The 17,050-nt window shown below is 45.6% G+C and overlaps 1 protein-coding gene across 1 annotated transcript in view; it reads right to left on the bottom strand.

Moving 5' to 3' along the window:
- Positions 1 to 17,050, bottom strand: part of GLCCI1 (glucocorticoid induced 1) — a 96,044-nt gene that overhangs the window by 53,425 nt on the left and 25,569 nt on the right. Inside the window, exon 3 of the mRNA XM_068235077.1 lies at positions 4,072 to 4,161. Coding sequence (XP_068091178.1) covers positions 4,072 to 4,161 — 90 coding nt within the window. The remainder of the gene's footprint in view (positions 1 to 4,071; positions 4,162 to 17,050) is intronic.

The raw sequence follows: 17,050 nt of genomic DNA, 5'->3' as shown, positions 1-17,050 counted from the left end.
GGTGTGTGACCTCACAACGACAGGGCGGCTGTTTATTCAGCCATTTAAAGTGACAATGAATTGGAAAAAACTTATGAATTGTATGTGTATAGACAATACACTAAACCACCATCTCTTCATGTGCTTGTACAAAAACTTTATTAGTGGCATGCAAAAATAGCCAGCAGCGGAACAACGTTACCCTCCCTTTAAAACCAATTAAAAACCCTGGTCATATTTAAAACCGGGGCACACCTCGAGGCCTCCACTCACACACAGTTCAATGTATGGCCAACCGTCTCAGCGCTGTATTTCTGCTTCTAAACTATGCCGTTCCAGGATCACTGCTGATATGTCTCAATGTCCCAGCATCAGCTCTATTCAATAGATTCCAGTGTGTCACATATCTGACTGTTGTCATTCAATTCACTGCAGAGCACAACCTGTACCAGACAGATGTATCACAGTATTCCTCCAGAACTATAAGCACTTCAACATACACAGCCGTGTCTCAGCAGCTGCTATACGTCACCATCCATATTGCGGTGAGTGGAGCGATCAGAACAGCAGTCTTTTGCTTCCAGCGAGGGAGCTCCACTCAGGGCCGCGTAATCTCCGCCTCAGCCCGATGCCAACTGCGTCACCTCGCCCTCCAATCTGCTGCCGTCTCTCTCCAAGAGATTCCACGGGCGCCGCTCGGCGTTCCAGGAGTGTGAGCGCTCACATGTGTAGACCAGCGGGAGGGCCTGGTCTACATCTGTCTGGTACAGGTTGTGCTCTGCAGTGAATTGAATGACAACAGTCAGATATGACACACTGGAATCTATTGAATAGAGCTGATGTGCCTCGAGGTGTGCGCCGGTGGTGGGCCCACAAAATTGTCAGCTTGAGCGGTGGATTAGTCAGATTGGCATAGGCTTGCGTTGGGCGATCGGACTGATTATAACTATCAAGGTGACAGTGGGGATGAATCAATCACGCTTTTGTTGTATGACCAGGGTTTTTAATTGGTTTTAAAGGGAGGGTAATGTTGTTCCGCTGCTGGCTATTTTTGCATGCCACTAATAAAGTTTTTGTACAAGCACATGGAGATGGTGGTTTAGTGTATTGTCTATAGCTGTCTATGTTACCAACATCTCTCCTCTTTGCAAAAAAGAGTGGTGCCATTGATAAAATGTTGGCCACCCAATTCTTGTTGGTTGTTCTGAATTGTATGTGTAGTATGAATAATTCATAGAAGATTAGCAGCAAAGAAGAGAGTCATTTTCAGTTATATAGCTTTTGTTATAACATTGCATAATTCTCTAATAGTTGCCGTTTCCACACTACACTCTGCCTTTTAAACTATGGAACAGAGCAGAACTAAAGACCCATTGAACGTTCCTGCAGTAAAATCTTATCTGAAGTTTTCTTTCACTGTTTTTTATGTAGAAGTGCTTCAGAAAATAGCACCGCTCTCTGACTAAATTAGTCGTAGAGCTCAGAGAAGCTCTTTAGCAGAAAGTGACGTTTCTTAACTTTCCCTGAACTCTTAAAATGAGACTCATACATTTTGTAACTAAAGTCCTATTTCTTAGCAGTACCACACCCACAAATCATTAACTCACTAGTGACCTTAACCTGTTTAAAAACGGGCTAGGTCTGTCAGTAATCCGCCCGACCCTTCTGGCCCCGCCCTCCTCCGGCTCTCGGCAGTGTCTCTGCGTCTTGTTCCTGCACATGCGCGGTGCTAAAAAGCACCGACACACGGACAGACGCAGGGACACTTTATTAATATTATTATTATATTATTATTATTATTATTAATAATAGGTAGGAGAAGTTTATTTTCACTTCACATAACCACTTAACGACCAGCTAACGCCAATAGGCGGCGGCTGGTCGTTTGTGGTTTTACATGGAAACGTTCCATGTCAGTTCACGGAGGGTGTCTCCGTGAATAGCCTGCGATCCTCCGATCGCGGCTCGCAGGCTAATTGTAAACACGCGGGGAAGAAATCCCCGCTGTTTACATCAATACGGCGCTGCTGCGCAGCAGATCGGCGATCGCCGGCATCTGATAGGCTAAAGCCCATCCTATCCGGCGCAGGACGGATAACCTTCCTGCGCCGTAGAAAGCCAGAGGGAGGTAAGGGGAAGGAGGGAGGAATATCGCTGCGGAGGGGGGCTTTGAGGAGCCCCCCCCCCCCCCTCGGCAGTAGGCAGCGGCGGCGATCAGACCCCCCCAGCAGGACATCCCCCTAGTGGGGAAAAAGGGGGGGGGGGAGAAGTCTGAACGCCCTGTCTAAATCACGATCGGTGCTGCGGGCTGGAGACCCCACGCAGCACCTATCATGCAGAAATCCCCTGGTCTAGTGGACCTGAACTTTTGCACAGGACAAAAGGAAAAAGAAAGAAATTCACCCTGTATTTAGTTTAGCCTGTCTTAATTCCCCCTCATCTATGTCTCATCACAAGTTGTAATTTAATCCCTCAGCTGTATTAGCTGACTGCCACAGCTGAGAGGCTAATTTGAAAGCACAGGATGTTAATGTCTGCTTCAATGAATGCAGGAAGTAGACACTGCAGATTAATTGCAGGATTTGTATCAGCTGTAACAAAGAAATGTTTTTCTTTAAAGGTTATTATGCTCTTATGAATCTTTTAGAGCAGAGAGGAAGTTCTGTGTTCAGGTCCACATTGAAGGGAGCACAACAGAAATTTGCAACGAGTGATGGTGACGAGTTAAGGAAGTCACAGAGAAGCATGCGATTTATATGATCAGCTGATAGATTTGCAAGCCTCAGACTTGCTGTGATCACACCCTGCTTTAGCTCACGACTAGCCAATCTGAGACATGCATATCTATCACCTGACCAGACTGGTGAAATTTGCCATCTTAAAACAGAAGGAAATTTGCAATAATTCAGCTATTAGTAAACATTTGTGGTTACCCACAATGCACTACTACTGAATATGCAAATTACCATGTACTGATGAGGGCCAAAAGCCTGAAACAGGCTGTCTGCATGTGGGGTTGATGTGGCTGTGTAAAATGTAAAGCTATAGGCTTGCGATACACCAGCGGCTCTGGATGCTTGCCTGGCTTTCAGGGGCAAAAAGGGATAATTTGCATATTCAGTAGTAGTGCATTGTGGGTAACCACAAATGTTCATTTATAGGTGAATTATTGTAAGTTTCCTTCTGTTTTAAGAAGGCACATTTCACCCGGCATTGCTTATTAGTAGGAGGGCTTTTCGGTCTCTTTTATACCCCTATACATTCCTAGTGGTTTGGGTCACCCCGAGCTGCTTGGTTACTCTGCTGACCAGACTGATTACATGCTTCTCCATGACTTCTCCTAGACATGACCATCACTAATCAGAGACTTACATATCTATCACCTGACCAGACTGATCACATGCTTCTCCATGACTTCTAGACATGACCATCACTAATCAGAGACTTACATATCTATCACCTGACCAGACTGATCACATGCTTCTCCATAACTTCTCCTAGACATGACTATCACTAATCAGAGACTTACATATCTATCACCTGACCACACTGATCACATGCTTCTCCATGACTTCTCCTAGACATGACCATAACTATTTGCAACCGATACCTTTAGACAAAATTGTGCATCCTTCATTTGTCAGCTACAGATGTCTAGAAGGGAGGCTAAATCATCTATTTGAATCATTTTAGTGTTACGCCTGCTACACACATCCAATTCTGATCGGCCAAGGTTACCACTTACACATAGTATGAGTAGTATGAGATCTTACCTACACAATCTGTTAAAAGTATTAAAAATCTGTTGGCTCTCATACAATATGGAAGTGGTAAACTAGTCAGGGATTGGCCAATCACAATCTGATGTGTGGCCATCCATGGAGAGACCCGCACATAGTAAGCGCCCCCCCCCCCCCGCTTTGGTAAGGGGGGGGGGGATTTGGAGAGGAGACCCCAGGATCACAGAGGCTTTCCTGCATCTTTTCTCCCCACACATCAGTTATGACTTTATGAAAACGATCATCTTTGGGCGTGAATAAGTAAGCAGAAGCTGAAAACAAAGTCATCGGATTAGTGGGCGGAGTCCAGTACCTCTTTGAGTTGGTCTGCACTACCCCAGGATGCAGATCGCTGATGTCCGGCCCTCTTCTCCGTACTCTCCTCTCCCCAGCAGCTCGGCGTCTGCAGAGACAGATCAGGGATGATTACACTGGATTTATTGCATCAGGTATGATTACGCTGGATTTATTGCCTGGCCACACAAAGCTACGAGGTCCCTGCTGTAACCAGCTATCATCACTTTTTTTTATAACTTCTATTAAAAGAAGAAAAACATAACAGAGCAATATAACATTCTGCTCGAGCATCATGACATCATCCAGGAGCCATAATAATTTCACTAATTCAGATAATGACAGAAAAATTATGTACAGTGACATATATAATGTCAGATAATATATCGTGCTTTGTCTGTCGAGGTTCCTCAAGGCTCTGTCCTTGGTCCCCTCCTCTTTTCCATCTACATGCACGGTCTTGGTGACTTAATGAACTCATTCGGGTTTCAACACCACCTGTATGCAGACGATACACAACTGTACCTCTCGGACCCAGACCTTAACTCCCTCCTCAAATGTGTTCCTGACTGCTTGTCTGCTATATTCATGTCCTCTCGCTTCCTAAAGCTTAATATGAGTAAAACAGAACTAATAATTTTTCCACCGTCTCTGGCCACCTCTCTGCCTGAAGTAACAATAAATGTTAATAACACTCCCATAACTTCAGTTCCCAAAGCTCGGTGCTTGGGGGTAATATTCGACTCTTCTCTCTCTTTTATTCCTCATGTTCACTCCATAACCAGCTCCTGCCATCTCCAACTCAAAAATATATCTCGCATCCGTCCCTTTCTCACTCAAGGCACAACCAAAATGTTAATACATGCTCTCATAATTTCTCGTCTGGACTACTGCAACGTACTACTTTGTAGACTACCGTCTAACAAACTGGCCCTGCTCCAGTCGGTACTGAACTCAGCTGCTCGTCTCATTCATCTTTCTTCTCGATCTTCCTCAGCTGATCCTCTCTGTCAAGCTCTTCACTGGCTGCCAATTAACCAAAGGATCCAGTTCAAACTCCTAACCCTATCTACAAAGCTCTCCACAATCTCTCTCCCCGGTACATATCATCACTCATTTCCAGATACAAACCCAATCGCAATCTCAGATCTGCACACGATCTTCTGTTGTCCTCCTCTAGAATCACCTCCTCACATTCCCGCTTACAAGACTTCGCATGCGCTTCACCCCTCCTCTGGAATCCCCTCCCACAACACATCCGTCACTCGCCAACCATTGTTACCTTTAAACGCTCTCTAAAAACGTATTTGTTCCGACAAGCATATGCGCTACCCTAAGCCACTTCCCTTTGTTCTAAGACCAAATTGCAGTCCTACTAGGTATCCTAAAACACACTGCCTTTATATATTTTATCGTATACTACCCTCCCTCTTGTTTCCCCCCATTCCCTTTAGATTGTAAGCTGGCAAGGGCAGGGCTCTCTCCCCCCTTTTGTGTCTTGGAAATCATTATACATTTTATTCATCATGTTACTTTTATCACTGTCATTACCACTTCTGTATTTTGTATGCTGTATCATTTTTTGTATTTTGTCACTAATTATGTATCTTGTATATTGGTGTACACCATTGTCTGTATTATGTACCCCATGTTTGTTTCTTACTTTGTACAGCGCCACGGAATATGTTGGCGCTTTATAAATCAATAATAATAATAATACAGAATTATCAGAATATAACAGTATATTGGACATGGAAAAGTAGCAATAGTCACAGAAGTGGCTACATATTGAAACCATAATGTAGCCTCGGACTGACGTAGTTTTAGAGAGAAGGCATGAAAAGAGCAGAACGCCAAATAATTATTACTCCATTAAAGTAAACTATAAATATTATGAGTATGCCTATAATGATTGTGTTACAGCCTAGTGTGACATAATGTGGTATTTCACACTAGCCTCTCAGGGTACGTCACACTAGGCTCTGAGTAGCTTTTTTTTTTTTTTTTTTTTTTAGCGAAACGGCTGTCAGGCTCTCTTCAGACCCGCTGCATACCCCGATGTCTGTTCTGTGATTAGAGGGTACCGATGCATTTCACAGAGCCTCAATTCTTCCTTCTATGTGTGTGTAGCCAGCTATAAGGCCGGGGGCACACAAAACCAGATGAAAAATGAATCCTGTAAAATCTCATCCATTTTTTTTTTATTTAAACTGATCAGTTTGTTACATTGTGCATCAGTTTGTCATTCCATTCATCACCCACTTGCTGCAGCCGTCCATTCCGGTCCCTGCAGGGAAGAAATGCCTGTCTACAGATTGCAGAGCCCCCAGCAGAGTCATCAGGCTACAGTTGGTTTGTAAAAGACCAATGGGCATCCACCATGAGCACCAGGGAGGATTTTCTGTAGACCACCACTCAGTGAACCAATGAGAATCCTCCCTGCGGAAGTCTGATTCCCATTGGTCTATCGCAGCCAATAGGAATCTGATGCTGGGGATCTGTATACCGGTATCCCTTCCATGCAGGGACCCAAAGGGATGGCAGCAGGAGAGTATCATGTGAAATGTATGCAGCAAGCAGCCTAGTGTGAACGAACACCGTCTGTTCTCATAGGCCAGCACTGATTCTGTCGGCCTCACTCACCATTAGCTTAGTCAGGCTGATCAGGAAAGTCTGTGCTCTGCTTGTCGGAATGGAACAAACTGAGCTGCTCAGAGCGGACTGTTGTGAGTGGATCACATTGCTTTGCATAGAATACATTTGCATCCGTTCCGAAAAACATAGAACGTTTTTTCTGGCAGTGTGAACCCAGCCGGAATGTTTACATTCAGCCCCTCCACCTCCTCTTCCTATATCTCATGATGGTCCCGTCCCATCTGACATCCAGCGAATAGTGAGACAAAAGGGGGGGAGCTACCAATCAAAACTGCCACTCCCCTTACCAAAATAAAGAAAGGTCAGGACTACAGAAAATACTTATTACATACTATTATACTACTAGACAATTTATTGCCACAATCTTATCCAATGGGAGGCTCGCTCACTGGTCATGTGATTCGTCTCAGAGTTCAAGCAAGTAGCAAGTCTTCCTTATAGCAAACTGGTGACATGTTTGCACTCCTGGTCATTTCAGTAAAAAAAGACCCCCAAAAGGCCAGAGTTTGACACCCCTGCTTTGAGGACATTAATTCTTGCACGGGACAGAAAGGAAACATACAGAAATGCACCCTGTGTGTATTTAGAGAGTTTAACCTAATCACCCCCCCGTCCCCCGCCCCTCAATTGTGACTAATCGCCACTATAATTTGATCTCAGCTGTGTCAGCTCAGGAATCTCGAGTCCTCAGCAGAGAAGCTAATTTGTACACAGGATGTTAGCAATATGTCTGCTTCCATGAAAGCAGGAAGCAGACACTACAGATTTATTGAAGAATTAGCTGTAGCAAATGTTTTTGTTTGAAGGTTATTATGCTGTTGCATATTTTTTTTAGAGCAGAGCGGAAGTTTTGAGTTCAGGTCCGCTTTAAGACATGAATTGGAAAGGAAACAGACAGCAGGCCGGTTCCTATAACGTGATAGGCTGGTATAATCATGAATGTTATGATATAGGCTTGTCTCACTGAATGATGATGCAGAGCTCTCCTGTAAGACAGCTCCTCTGTGCAGAAGCAGTACTGGGCCTGCCAGTCGCCCGCCATGCAGACATACTGCATTACACATGCATGTTAGGATACAGGCTTGTCTCGCTGTGTGCTGCTGCAAAGTTCCCCTTCATGTGACCCCCGCCCTGCAGACACACTACAGTAAACATGCATGTTATGATATAGGCTTCTCTCTGTATGATGCAGAGTTCCCCTTTATGTGACTCCTGCCCTGTAGACACACTATAGTAAACATGCATGTTATGATATTGGCTTCTCTCTGTGTGATGCAGAGTTCCCCTTTATGTGACCCCCGCCCTGCAGACACACTATAGTAAACATGCATGTTAGGATATTGGCTTCTCTCTGTATGATGCAGAGCTCCCCTTTATGTGACCCCCGCCCTGTACACACTATAGTAAACATGCATGTAATGATATAGGCTTCTCTCTGTGTGATGCTGCAGAGTTCCCCTTTATGTGACGCCTGCCCTGCAGACACACTATAGTAAACATGCATGTTATGATATAGGCTTCTCTCTGTGTGATGCTGCAGAGTTCCCCTTTATGTGACGCCTGCCCTGCAGACACACCACATTAAACATGCAGCAGAAAAAGGGATTGGGCTCGCTGAAGAGCTGCTCGGAGCAGCAGAAACACTCAGCGCTATTCTATTACTAATTCTAAGCCGGTGTGAAATATTAAACAAGTCTCTCAAGTCACTAAACATTAGCAGCTAATTTCACAAAGTCCATACAGGCCACAACACCGCAAGGGGGGAGGCAAACCTGTAACAGACCACCACAGCCAGGAGAGCCAGGCAAAGCACTGCAGAGAACTAAGGAGGGGGAGGCAGGCCTGTAACAGACCACCACAGCCAGGAGAACAAGGCAGAGCACTGCAGAGGGCTAAGGAGGGGGAGGCAAACCTGTAACAGACCACCACAGTCAGGAGAACCAGGCAGAGCACTGCAGAGAACTAAGGAGGGGGAGGCAGGCCTGTAACAGACCACCACAGCCAAGAGAACCAGGCAGAGCACTTCAGAGAACTAATGAGGGGGAGGCAGACCTGTAACAGACCACCACAGTCAGGAGAACCAGGCAGAGCCCTGCAGAGGGCTAAGGAGGGGGAGGCAGACCGGTAACAGACCACCACAGCCAGGAAAACCAGGCAGAGCAGTGCAGAGAACTAAGGAGGGGGAGGCAGACCGGTAACAGACCACCACAGCCAGGAGAACCAGGCAGAGCACTGCAGAGAACTAAGGAGGGGGAGGCAGACCTCTAACAGACCACCACAGCCAGGAGAACCAGGCAGAGCAGTGCAGAGAACTAAGGAGAGGAGGAGGCAGACCTGTAACAGACCACCACAGCCAGGAGAACCAGGCAGAGCAATGCAGAGAACTAAGGAGGGGGAGGCAGAACTGTAACAGACCACCACAGCCAGGAGAACCAGGCAGAGCACTGCAGAGAACTAAGGAGGGGGAGGCAGGCCTGTAACAGACCACCACAGTCAGGAGAACCAGGCAGAGCAGTGCAGAGAACTAAGGAGGGGGAGGCAGACCTGTAACAGACCACCACAGCCAGGAGAACCAGGCAGAGCACTGCAGAGAACTAAGGAGGGGGAGGCAGACCTGTAACAGACCACCACAGTCAGGAGAACCAGGCAGAGCACTGCAGAGAACTAAGGAGAGGGGGAGGCAGACCTGTAACAGACCACCACAGCCAGGAGAACCAGGCAGAGCAGTGCAGAGAACTAAGGAGGGGGAGGCAAACCTGTAACAGACCACCACAGTCAGGAGAACCAGGCAGAGCACTGCAGAGAACAAAGGAGGGGGAAGCAGACCTGTAACAGACCACCACAGCCAGGAGAACCAGGCAGAGCACTGCAGAGAACTAAGGAGGGGGAGGCAGACCTGTAACAGACCACCACAGCCAGGAGAACCAGGCAGAGCACTGCAGAGAACTAAGGAGGGGGAGGGAGACCGGTAACAGACCACCACAGCCAGGAGAATCAGGCAGAGCACTGCAGAGAACTAAGGAGGGGGAGGCAGACCGGTAACAGACCACCACAGCCAGGAGAACCAGGCAGTGCAGTGCAGAGGGCTAAGGAGGGGGAGGCAGACCTCTAACAGACCACCACAGCCAGGAGAACCAGGCAGTGCAGTGCAGAGGGCTAAGGAGGGGGAGGCAGACCTCTAACAGACCACCACAGCCAGGAGAACCAGGCAGAGCAGTGCAGAGAACTAAGGAGAGGGGGAGGCAGACCTGTAACAGACCACCACAGCCAGGAGAACCAGGCAGAGCAGTGCAGAGAACTAAGGAGGGGGAGGCAAACCTGTAACAGACCACCACAGTCAGGAGAACCAGGCAGAGCACTGCAGAGAACTAAGGAGGGGGAGGCAGGCCTGTAACAGACCACCACAGTCAGGAGAACCAGGCAGAGCAGTGCAGAGAACTAAGGAGGGGGAGGCAGACCTGTAACAGACCACCACAGTCAGGAGAACCAGGCAGAGCACTGCAGAGAACTAAGGAGGGGGAGGCAGACCTGTAACAGACCACCACAGTCAGGAGAACCAGGCAGAGCAGTGCAGAGAACTAAGGAGGGGAAGGCAGACCTGTAACCAGGGCTGTGGAGTCGGTCCAAAAATCCACCGACTCCGACTCCTCAGTTTAGGATTCCACCGACTCAGACTCCTCTAATTTGCATATTACAATTTTGTTGATTAAAAGTATGTAACATGAAATTCGTCTCTTAACTGCCAACGCTTAGGAATTTTACAAGACAACTGAAGTGAGAAGGATATGTAGACTACTATATTTATTCCCTTTAGACTAAAACTAGTCCTTGGTAAGAGTACTTGTAAAAGGTACAAACCGGAACAAAGAACATATATCAGGCCCTAGGCAATGTAAGAATGATGTGCAGGTACTCTGCAGGGGAATGAGGAGATTCTTCCTCTATTACACATTCTTCATGCACAATCTGAACCAGGTTTATGGGTGATAGACAACACCTCTGTGTTCAATGTGCACAGCATTCTCAGTGGATTCCCTGCAGCTCTGTGGAGAGTGCATATGTAGAGTATAGTACTACTGTGTAACAAAGTAAACCTGAGACAGATGAAATTAAAGTTTTATACATACCTGGGGCTTCCTCCAGCCCCCTTCAGGCTAATCAGTCCCTCGTTGTCCTCCTCCATCACCTGGATCTTCTGCTATGAGTCCAGGTACTTGAGCCAGTCGGGCGTAGTGCGCATGCACACACTCCGCCGCCAGGAGCATACTACACCTGTGCAGCACTATTGCGCAGGTGCAGAATGTTCCTGGCTGTGGGAGCGGCATGCGGCTGGACAGCGCTGACTGGCTGAATTACCAGGACTCATAGCAGAAGATCCGGGTGGTGGAGGACAGCGAGGGACTGATTAGCCTGAAGGGGGCTGGAGGAAGCCCCAGGTATGTATAACACTTTACTTTTCATCCGTCTTAGGTACCCTTTAATTTGTAGTCACCAAACCAAATTTTAATAACATATCAAATTATTTGATTTCATCAGCAAAGGGAGTGCATACATTTGCATAAATCAGCATCAGTGCAGAATTATTTCCATCGCATTGACCATCTCTATTAGTGACACAGCTACACATCAGGCTTTATTCTTACAGCATAGATGTTATTTAGTATATATAAGAGATTCCTGTGTACACATTATATATACAGTCACAATCAGATATGTATATCTGACCTTAAAAATACGGGGACTGCTTTATTGAAGCAGCGCAAGTAACTAATTTTGATTGGTTTATTTCATTTTTGTGGACTAAGCACAGCTATTACTGTATATATACATTCTTTTTTATGACTATTATCTGAGAAATAGAACATTTTATCATATTTTCTATTTTAATTACAGTTACAAATTCATTAGGAGTCGGAGTCGGTGCATTTTTTCCAGACTCCGACTCCAGGCACCCAAAATTGCCCGACTCCACGACTCCGACTCCACAGCCCTGCCTGTAACAGACCACCACAGTCAGGAGAACCAGGCAGAGCACTGCAGAGGGCTAAGGAGGGGTAAGCAGAGATTAAACTAAAAAAACATTCAATCATTGAAATAACCCAAAATTGCTCCTCGATCAATAATCCACTGAAGGTGGCCATACATCAGACGACTTGGTGGCCGATCGACCATCCGATTCGATTATTATAATTGGAAGAAAACCGGTGCCTCCGATTTTAGGCCGGAATTGGTCATATATATCGGTCAGACATGCTGAAATATGTTGGGCCGTCGTGGTCAATCAGGTGCACGGCGGTAACTGCGAGCGATATCGGGACGGGCGACAAAACCCTGCTCCCGCAATGTATAAATATATGTATTGTGTGCATTTATACATTACCTGTCCCATGTCGCAGTGTCAGTCTGTCTTCCAAATCCGCAGCTCCTCTGTTAGCCCCATACACACCGCCGGCACATATGTGATGTCACCCGCGCCACGCAGGCAGCGTGTATGCGTCTATGGGAGAGCGGAGGATTCAAAAGATGGACGGGCAGTGCCACACGGGACAGGCAATGTATAAATACACACATTACACGCACTTTTATACATTAGGGGAACAGCGGCAAGGCGGCGGATGCTGCGGGCTCGACCAATTCCCAAGATTTTTCATACTGAAATTGATCAGGAATCGGCCTGCAGCGTACGGACAGCCAACAGTTTCCTCCGGGCACTCCGGTTTTCTCCCACATCCCAAAAACATACAGATAATTTAATTGGCTTCCCCTAAATTGGCCCTAGACTACGATACATACACTACACGATACATACATAGACATATGTAGGGATTAGATTGTGAGCCCCTCTGAGGGACAGCTAGGTGACAATACACTCTGTACAGCGCTGCGGAAGATGTCTGCGCTATATATATACAAAACTAAATAAAAAGAAGTCCCTCTCTGATCAGAATTGATCAAACAGAGACCGGTTTCTTAATGGACCTGCCCGTACTGTGAACAGGAAGACAATCTGGACTTGAGAAATAGCTTTATTTCTTGAATGTTTGGAGTCTTCATTAAATGGAGGCTCTGCCTATAATCAGAGATATACTGAGCTGAGAGAGCGGAGCTCAGATTCTGCTCATACACAGGCCTGTGAAAGAGTTCACAATATCCACTGCATCTCAATGAGACGGCGCTACAATGAGTAGATTGTATGACAGATTCAGCACTAATCCATGAAAGGCCACTTAGATGTACAGCGATTACTGTCTAATGGAAGAGTGGCATTTATAAACCGCTATTTCTGTCTGCCTCAGATACGCCTGTCAGTATCCCAGCTCTGCAAAGCCCACCGCTCTCTACTGAGAGACAGAAGAGCTTCAGAGGCTAAGCGAGCAACGAAGATCTCATATACCCGGCCTGCAACAGGATCCACCGATCGATAAACAGTCTGTCAGCTTCTGCTCTAGAAAAACCAACGTTAAAGCGGATCCGAGATGAAAAACTAACTAACAAGTAATTTAGATAACTTGCACAGCAAATCTAGCTGCAAACAGCTTCAACTGTATATGATTATTTCTTCCTGTGATACAATGACAGCAGCCATGTTCTGCTTGTCACATTACACACTAGCAAGCTACTCTGCATCTCCAACCCTCAGCTCACTCCCCTCTCCTCCTCCCCTCCGCCTCTGAAACCTCTGGCTAGTAACCTCCTCCTCCTCCTGCCCAGACTGAGCTCCCATAAGCCCTTGCTACATTGCGCTAAAGCCCAATAACAGTTGGATTGACTTCTTATCAGTCTTATCAGCTTTTTGTACAATAACAAAAGACTTTTTGGCTGTTTCAACTTGTTTCACAACAAAAGTTGTTCAACAATTGTGCTGCATAAAAGACCGCTGTTGAGCGTGTGTATGGGGCTTAAGAGTGCCAAGGCACAAAAAGGAGCTGTGGGCGAGGCTTGTTTCGTTTATAGGAAATCGTATTAAAAAAAAATATATATTTGGCTTGAGGAATGCCCTATAAGCTATATGAAAGGAACACAATTATACAAGGAGTAAAAGTTTATCTCGTATCCACTTTAATCTAATCATAAAGGGGAACTCCGACCAAGAATTAAACTTCATCCCAATCAGCAGCTGATACCCCTTTTCCCATTAGAAATCTATTCCTTTTCTCAAATAGATCATCAGGGGGCGCTGTATGGCTGATATTGTGGTGAAACCCCTCCCACAGTGTGATGTCATGACCATGGTCCTGACATCACACTGTGGGAGCCTTGTTGCATTGTGAGAAACAGCAGCTGTTTCCAACTACCAAGCAACCATATGTATATCTATATATTAAAAAACCCACAAACAACTTTTGCCTATTGCATCGTTAGGGGGTGTGGTTATAGTTAGGGGGTGTGGTTATACAGTTAGGGGGTGTGGTTATACATGGCAGTTGGTGCTGCGTTTTTTTTTTTTCATGTCTGCCAGTATAGTGATGATCTGGAGGCTGAATGTGGATGTAACAATATGAACAGATGACATGGAGAATATCAGTCATTTCTTGCTCTCTCTTCTATTTTTACCTCTCACTTTGCAATGTAGTGATTTATTTTTTTCCCCCCGTTTTTACAAAAAAATAGCCTGCTTGTTATCAGCCCTGATATAATACCCGACTGAGCATTCAGTCTGGCTTTGCTCAAGAATCATTACAGCTGAGACATTATAGCCGAGCCACAAGGGAGCAGGCTTGGGCTTGAAAAGACACCAAAGACAGACTCAGCAATAATCATTCTGTAGCAAAGCCAGACTGAGTGCTCAGCCGGGGATTCTTATCAGGGCTGATAACAAGCAGGCTGAGCAGTGAAGGATGAAGCAGACAGCAGGGTAGGTGTTTTCTCTAATGTCCCCACTGATATATATGGTATAATACATGAGGGCGCGTCGTCTCTGATTCACTTTAAAGCAGGGCTGTGGAGTCGGTCCAAAAATCCACCGACTCCGACTCCTCAGTTTAGAATTCCACCGACTCAGACTCCTCAGTTTAGGATTCCTCCGACTCAGACTCCTCTAATTTGCATATTACAATTTTGTTGATTAAAAGTATGTAACATGAAATTTGTCTCTTAACTGCCAACGCTTAGGAATTTTACAAGACAACTGAAGTGAGAAGGATATGTAGACTACTATATTTATTCCCTTTAGACTAAAACTAGTCCTTGGTAAGAGTACTTGTAAAAGGTACAAACCGGAACAAAGAACATCTATCAGGCCCTAGGCAATGTAAGTGTGGGTACATGTAAGAATGATGTGCAGGTACTCTGCAGGGGAATGAGGAGATTGTAAACAGACAACACCTCTGTGTTCAATGTGCACAGCATTCTCAGTGGATTCCCTGCAGCTCTGTGGGGAGTACATATGTGGAGTATAGTACTACTGTGTAACAAAGTAAACCTGAGACAGATGAAATTAAAGTTTTATACATACCTGGGTGCTTCCTCCAGCCGCCTTCAGGATAATCAGTCCCTCATTGTCCTCCTCCACCACCTGGATCTTCTGCTATGAGTCCAGGTACTTGAGCCAGTCGGGCGTAGTGCGCATGCACACACTCCGCCGCCAGGAGCATACTACACCTGTGCAGCACTATTGCGCAGGTGCAGAATGTTCCTGGCTGTGGGAGCGGCATGCGGCTGGACAGCGCTGACTGGCTGAATTACTAGGACTCATAGCAGAAGATCCAGGTGGTGGAGGACAGCGAGGGACTGATTAGCCTGAAGTGGGCTGGAGGAAGCCCCAGGTATGTATAAAACTTTACTTTTCATCCGTCTCAGTTACCCTTTAATTTGTAGTCACCAAACCAAATTTTAACAACATATCAAATTATTTGATTTCATCAGCAAAGGGAGTGCATACATTTGCATAAATCAGCATCAATGCAGAATTATTTCCATCTCGTTGACCATCTCTATTAGTGACACAGCTACACATAAGGCTTTATACTTACAGCATAGATGTTATTTAGTATATATAAGAGATTCCTGTGTACACATCATATATACTGTACAGTCACAATCAGATCTGTATATCTGACCTTAAAAATATGGGGACTGCTTTATTGAAGCAGCACAAGTAACTAATTTTGATTGGTTTATTTCATTTTTGAGGACTAAGCACAGCTATTACTGTATATATACTGTATATATAAATTATTTATGATGACTATTATCTGAGAAATAGAACATTTTATCATATTTTCTATTTTAATTACAGTTACAAATTCATTAGGAGTCGGAGTCGGAGCATTTTTTCCCGACTCCAGGCACTCAAAATTGCCCGACTCCGACTCCACAACCCTGCTTTAAAGGACAACTGAAGTGAGAGGTATATGGAGGCTGCAATATTTATTTCCTGTTAAGAAATACCAGTTGCCTGGCAGCCCTGCTGATCCTCTGCCTCTAACAATGGCTGCTCTCACTGTTAGATTTGTTGCGTAAACTATCTAAACTTTGATGTGGTTAGTTTTTCACCTCAGATCTAAGATTGCTCCCTGATCAACAATCCACTTATACTCTAAAGGTGCGTACACACGCACTACAGCTGTCAACGACAGGTCCGCTGGACCCTCCCGTTAGGCGGACGTTCAGCCAACAGGAGCACATGTGTACGCGCTGTCGGAGGACTGATAAGGCTGTTTCTGAACGATTCGCTGTGCGGGAGGGTCCGGCGGACCCGTCGTTGCCGGCGGTAGTGCGTGTGTACGCACCTTAACACACACTAGTGAAATCATCTGACATGTCACCTAAAATGCTGTTCAGCCTCATTGAGTTATTTTTAGGAGTAAATACAATTGTTTATCAGTTAATGTTCACCTCTGTATTCCTTTAACCATTTCAGCCACCCGGACGTGATGCTCACGTCAAGCAGCTGCTCTGCCGCGCTTCGGCGCACGATCGCGGGCGCGCCCCCGGTAGCTCTGGGATCAGTAAACAGGAACATGGTTCCCGATCACCGATCCGTGTCCCCAGCAGAAAAACCGAAGCGCTCTTACAAGAGGCTTCAGTCTTTCTGCCAATAAAATTTTCTGCATCCCCCTTGTACTTCCGCTTAGCGAGAAGCACAAGGAGAAAAAACAACCTCAAGTTGGCCATCTTGTGGCCAAATAGTAAAACTACATCTACATATTTTTTACATTACAATTTACACATAACAATATTAAAAAATAAACTTCATTTCCCACACCAAAATATTACCCAAATCAAATTTTTAATGGGAAAAAAAAAAAAAAAAGGACAAATAGTTACCTAAGGGTCTGAACTTTTTAAATATGCATGTGAAGGGGGTATACTACAAACATTTTTTAAATTATCAGCTTGTA

The sequence above is a fragment of the Hyperolius riggenbachi genome, chromosome 5 (assembly GCF_040937935.1).
Source record: "Hyperolius riggenbachi isolate aHypRig1 chromosome 5, aHypRig1.pri, whole genome shotgun sequence".
NCBI classification, from domain to species: domain Eukaryota; kingdom Metazoa; phylum Chordata; class Amphibia; order Anura; family Hyperoliidae; genus Hyperolius; species Hyperolius riggenbachi.
The sequence above is the reverse complement of the archived record's forward strand: the minus strand, read 5'-3'. Positions and strand labels throughout refer to the sequence as shown.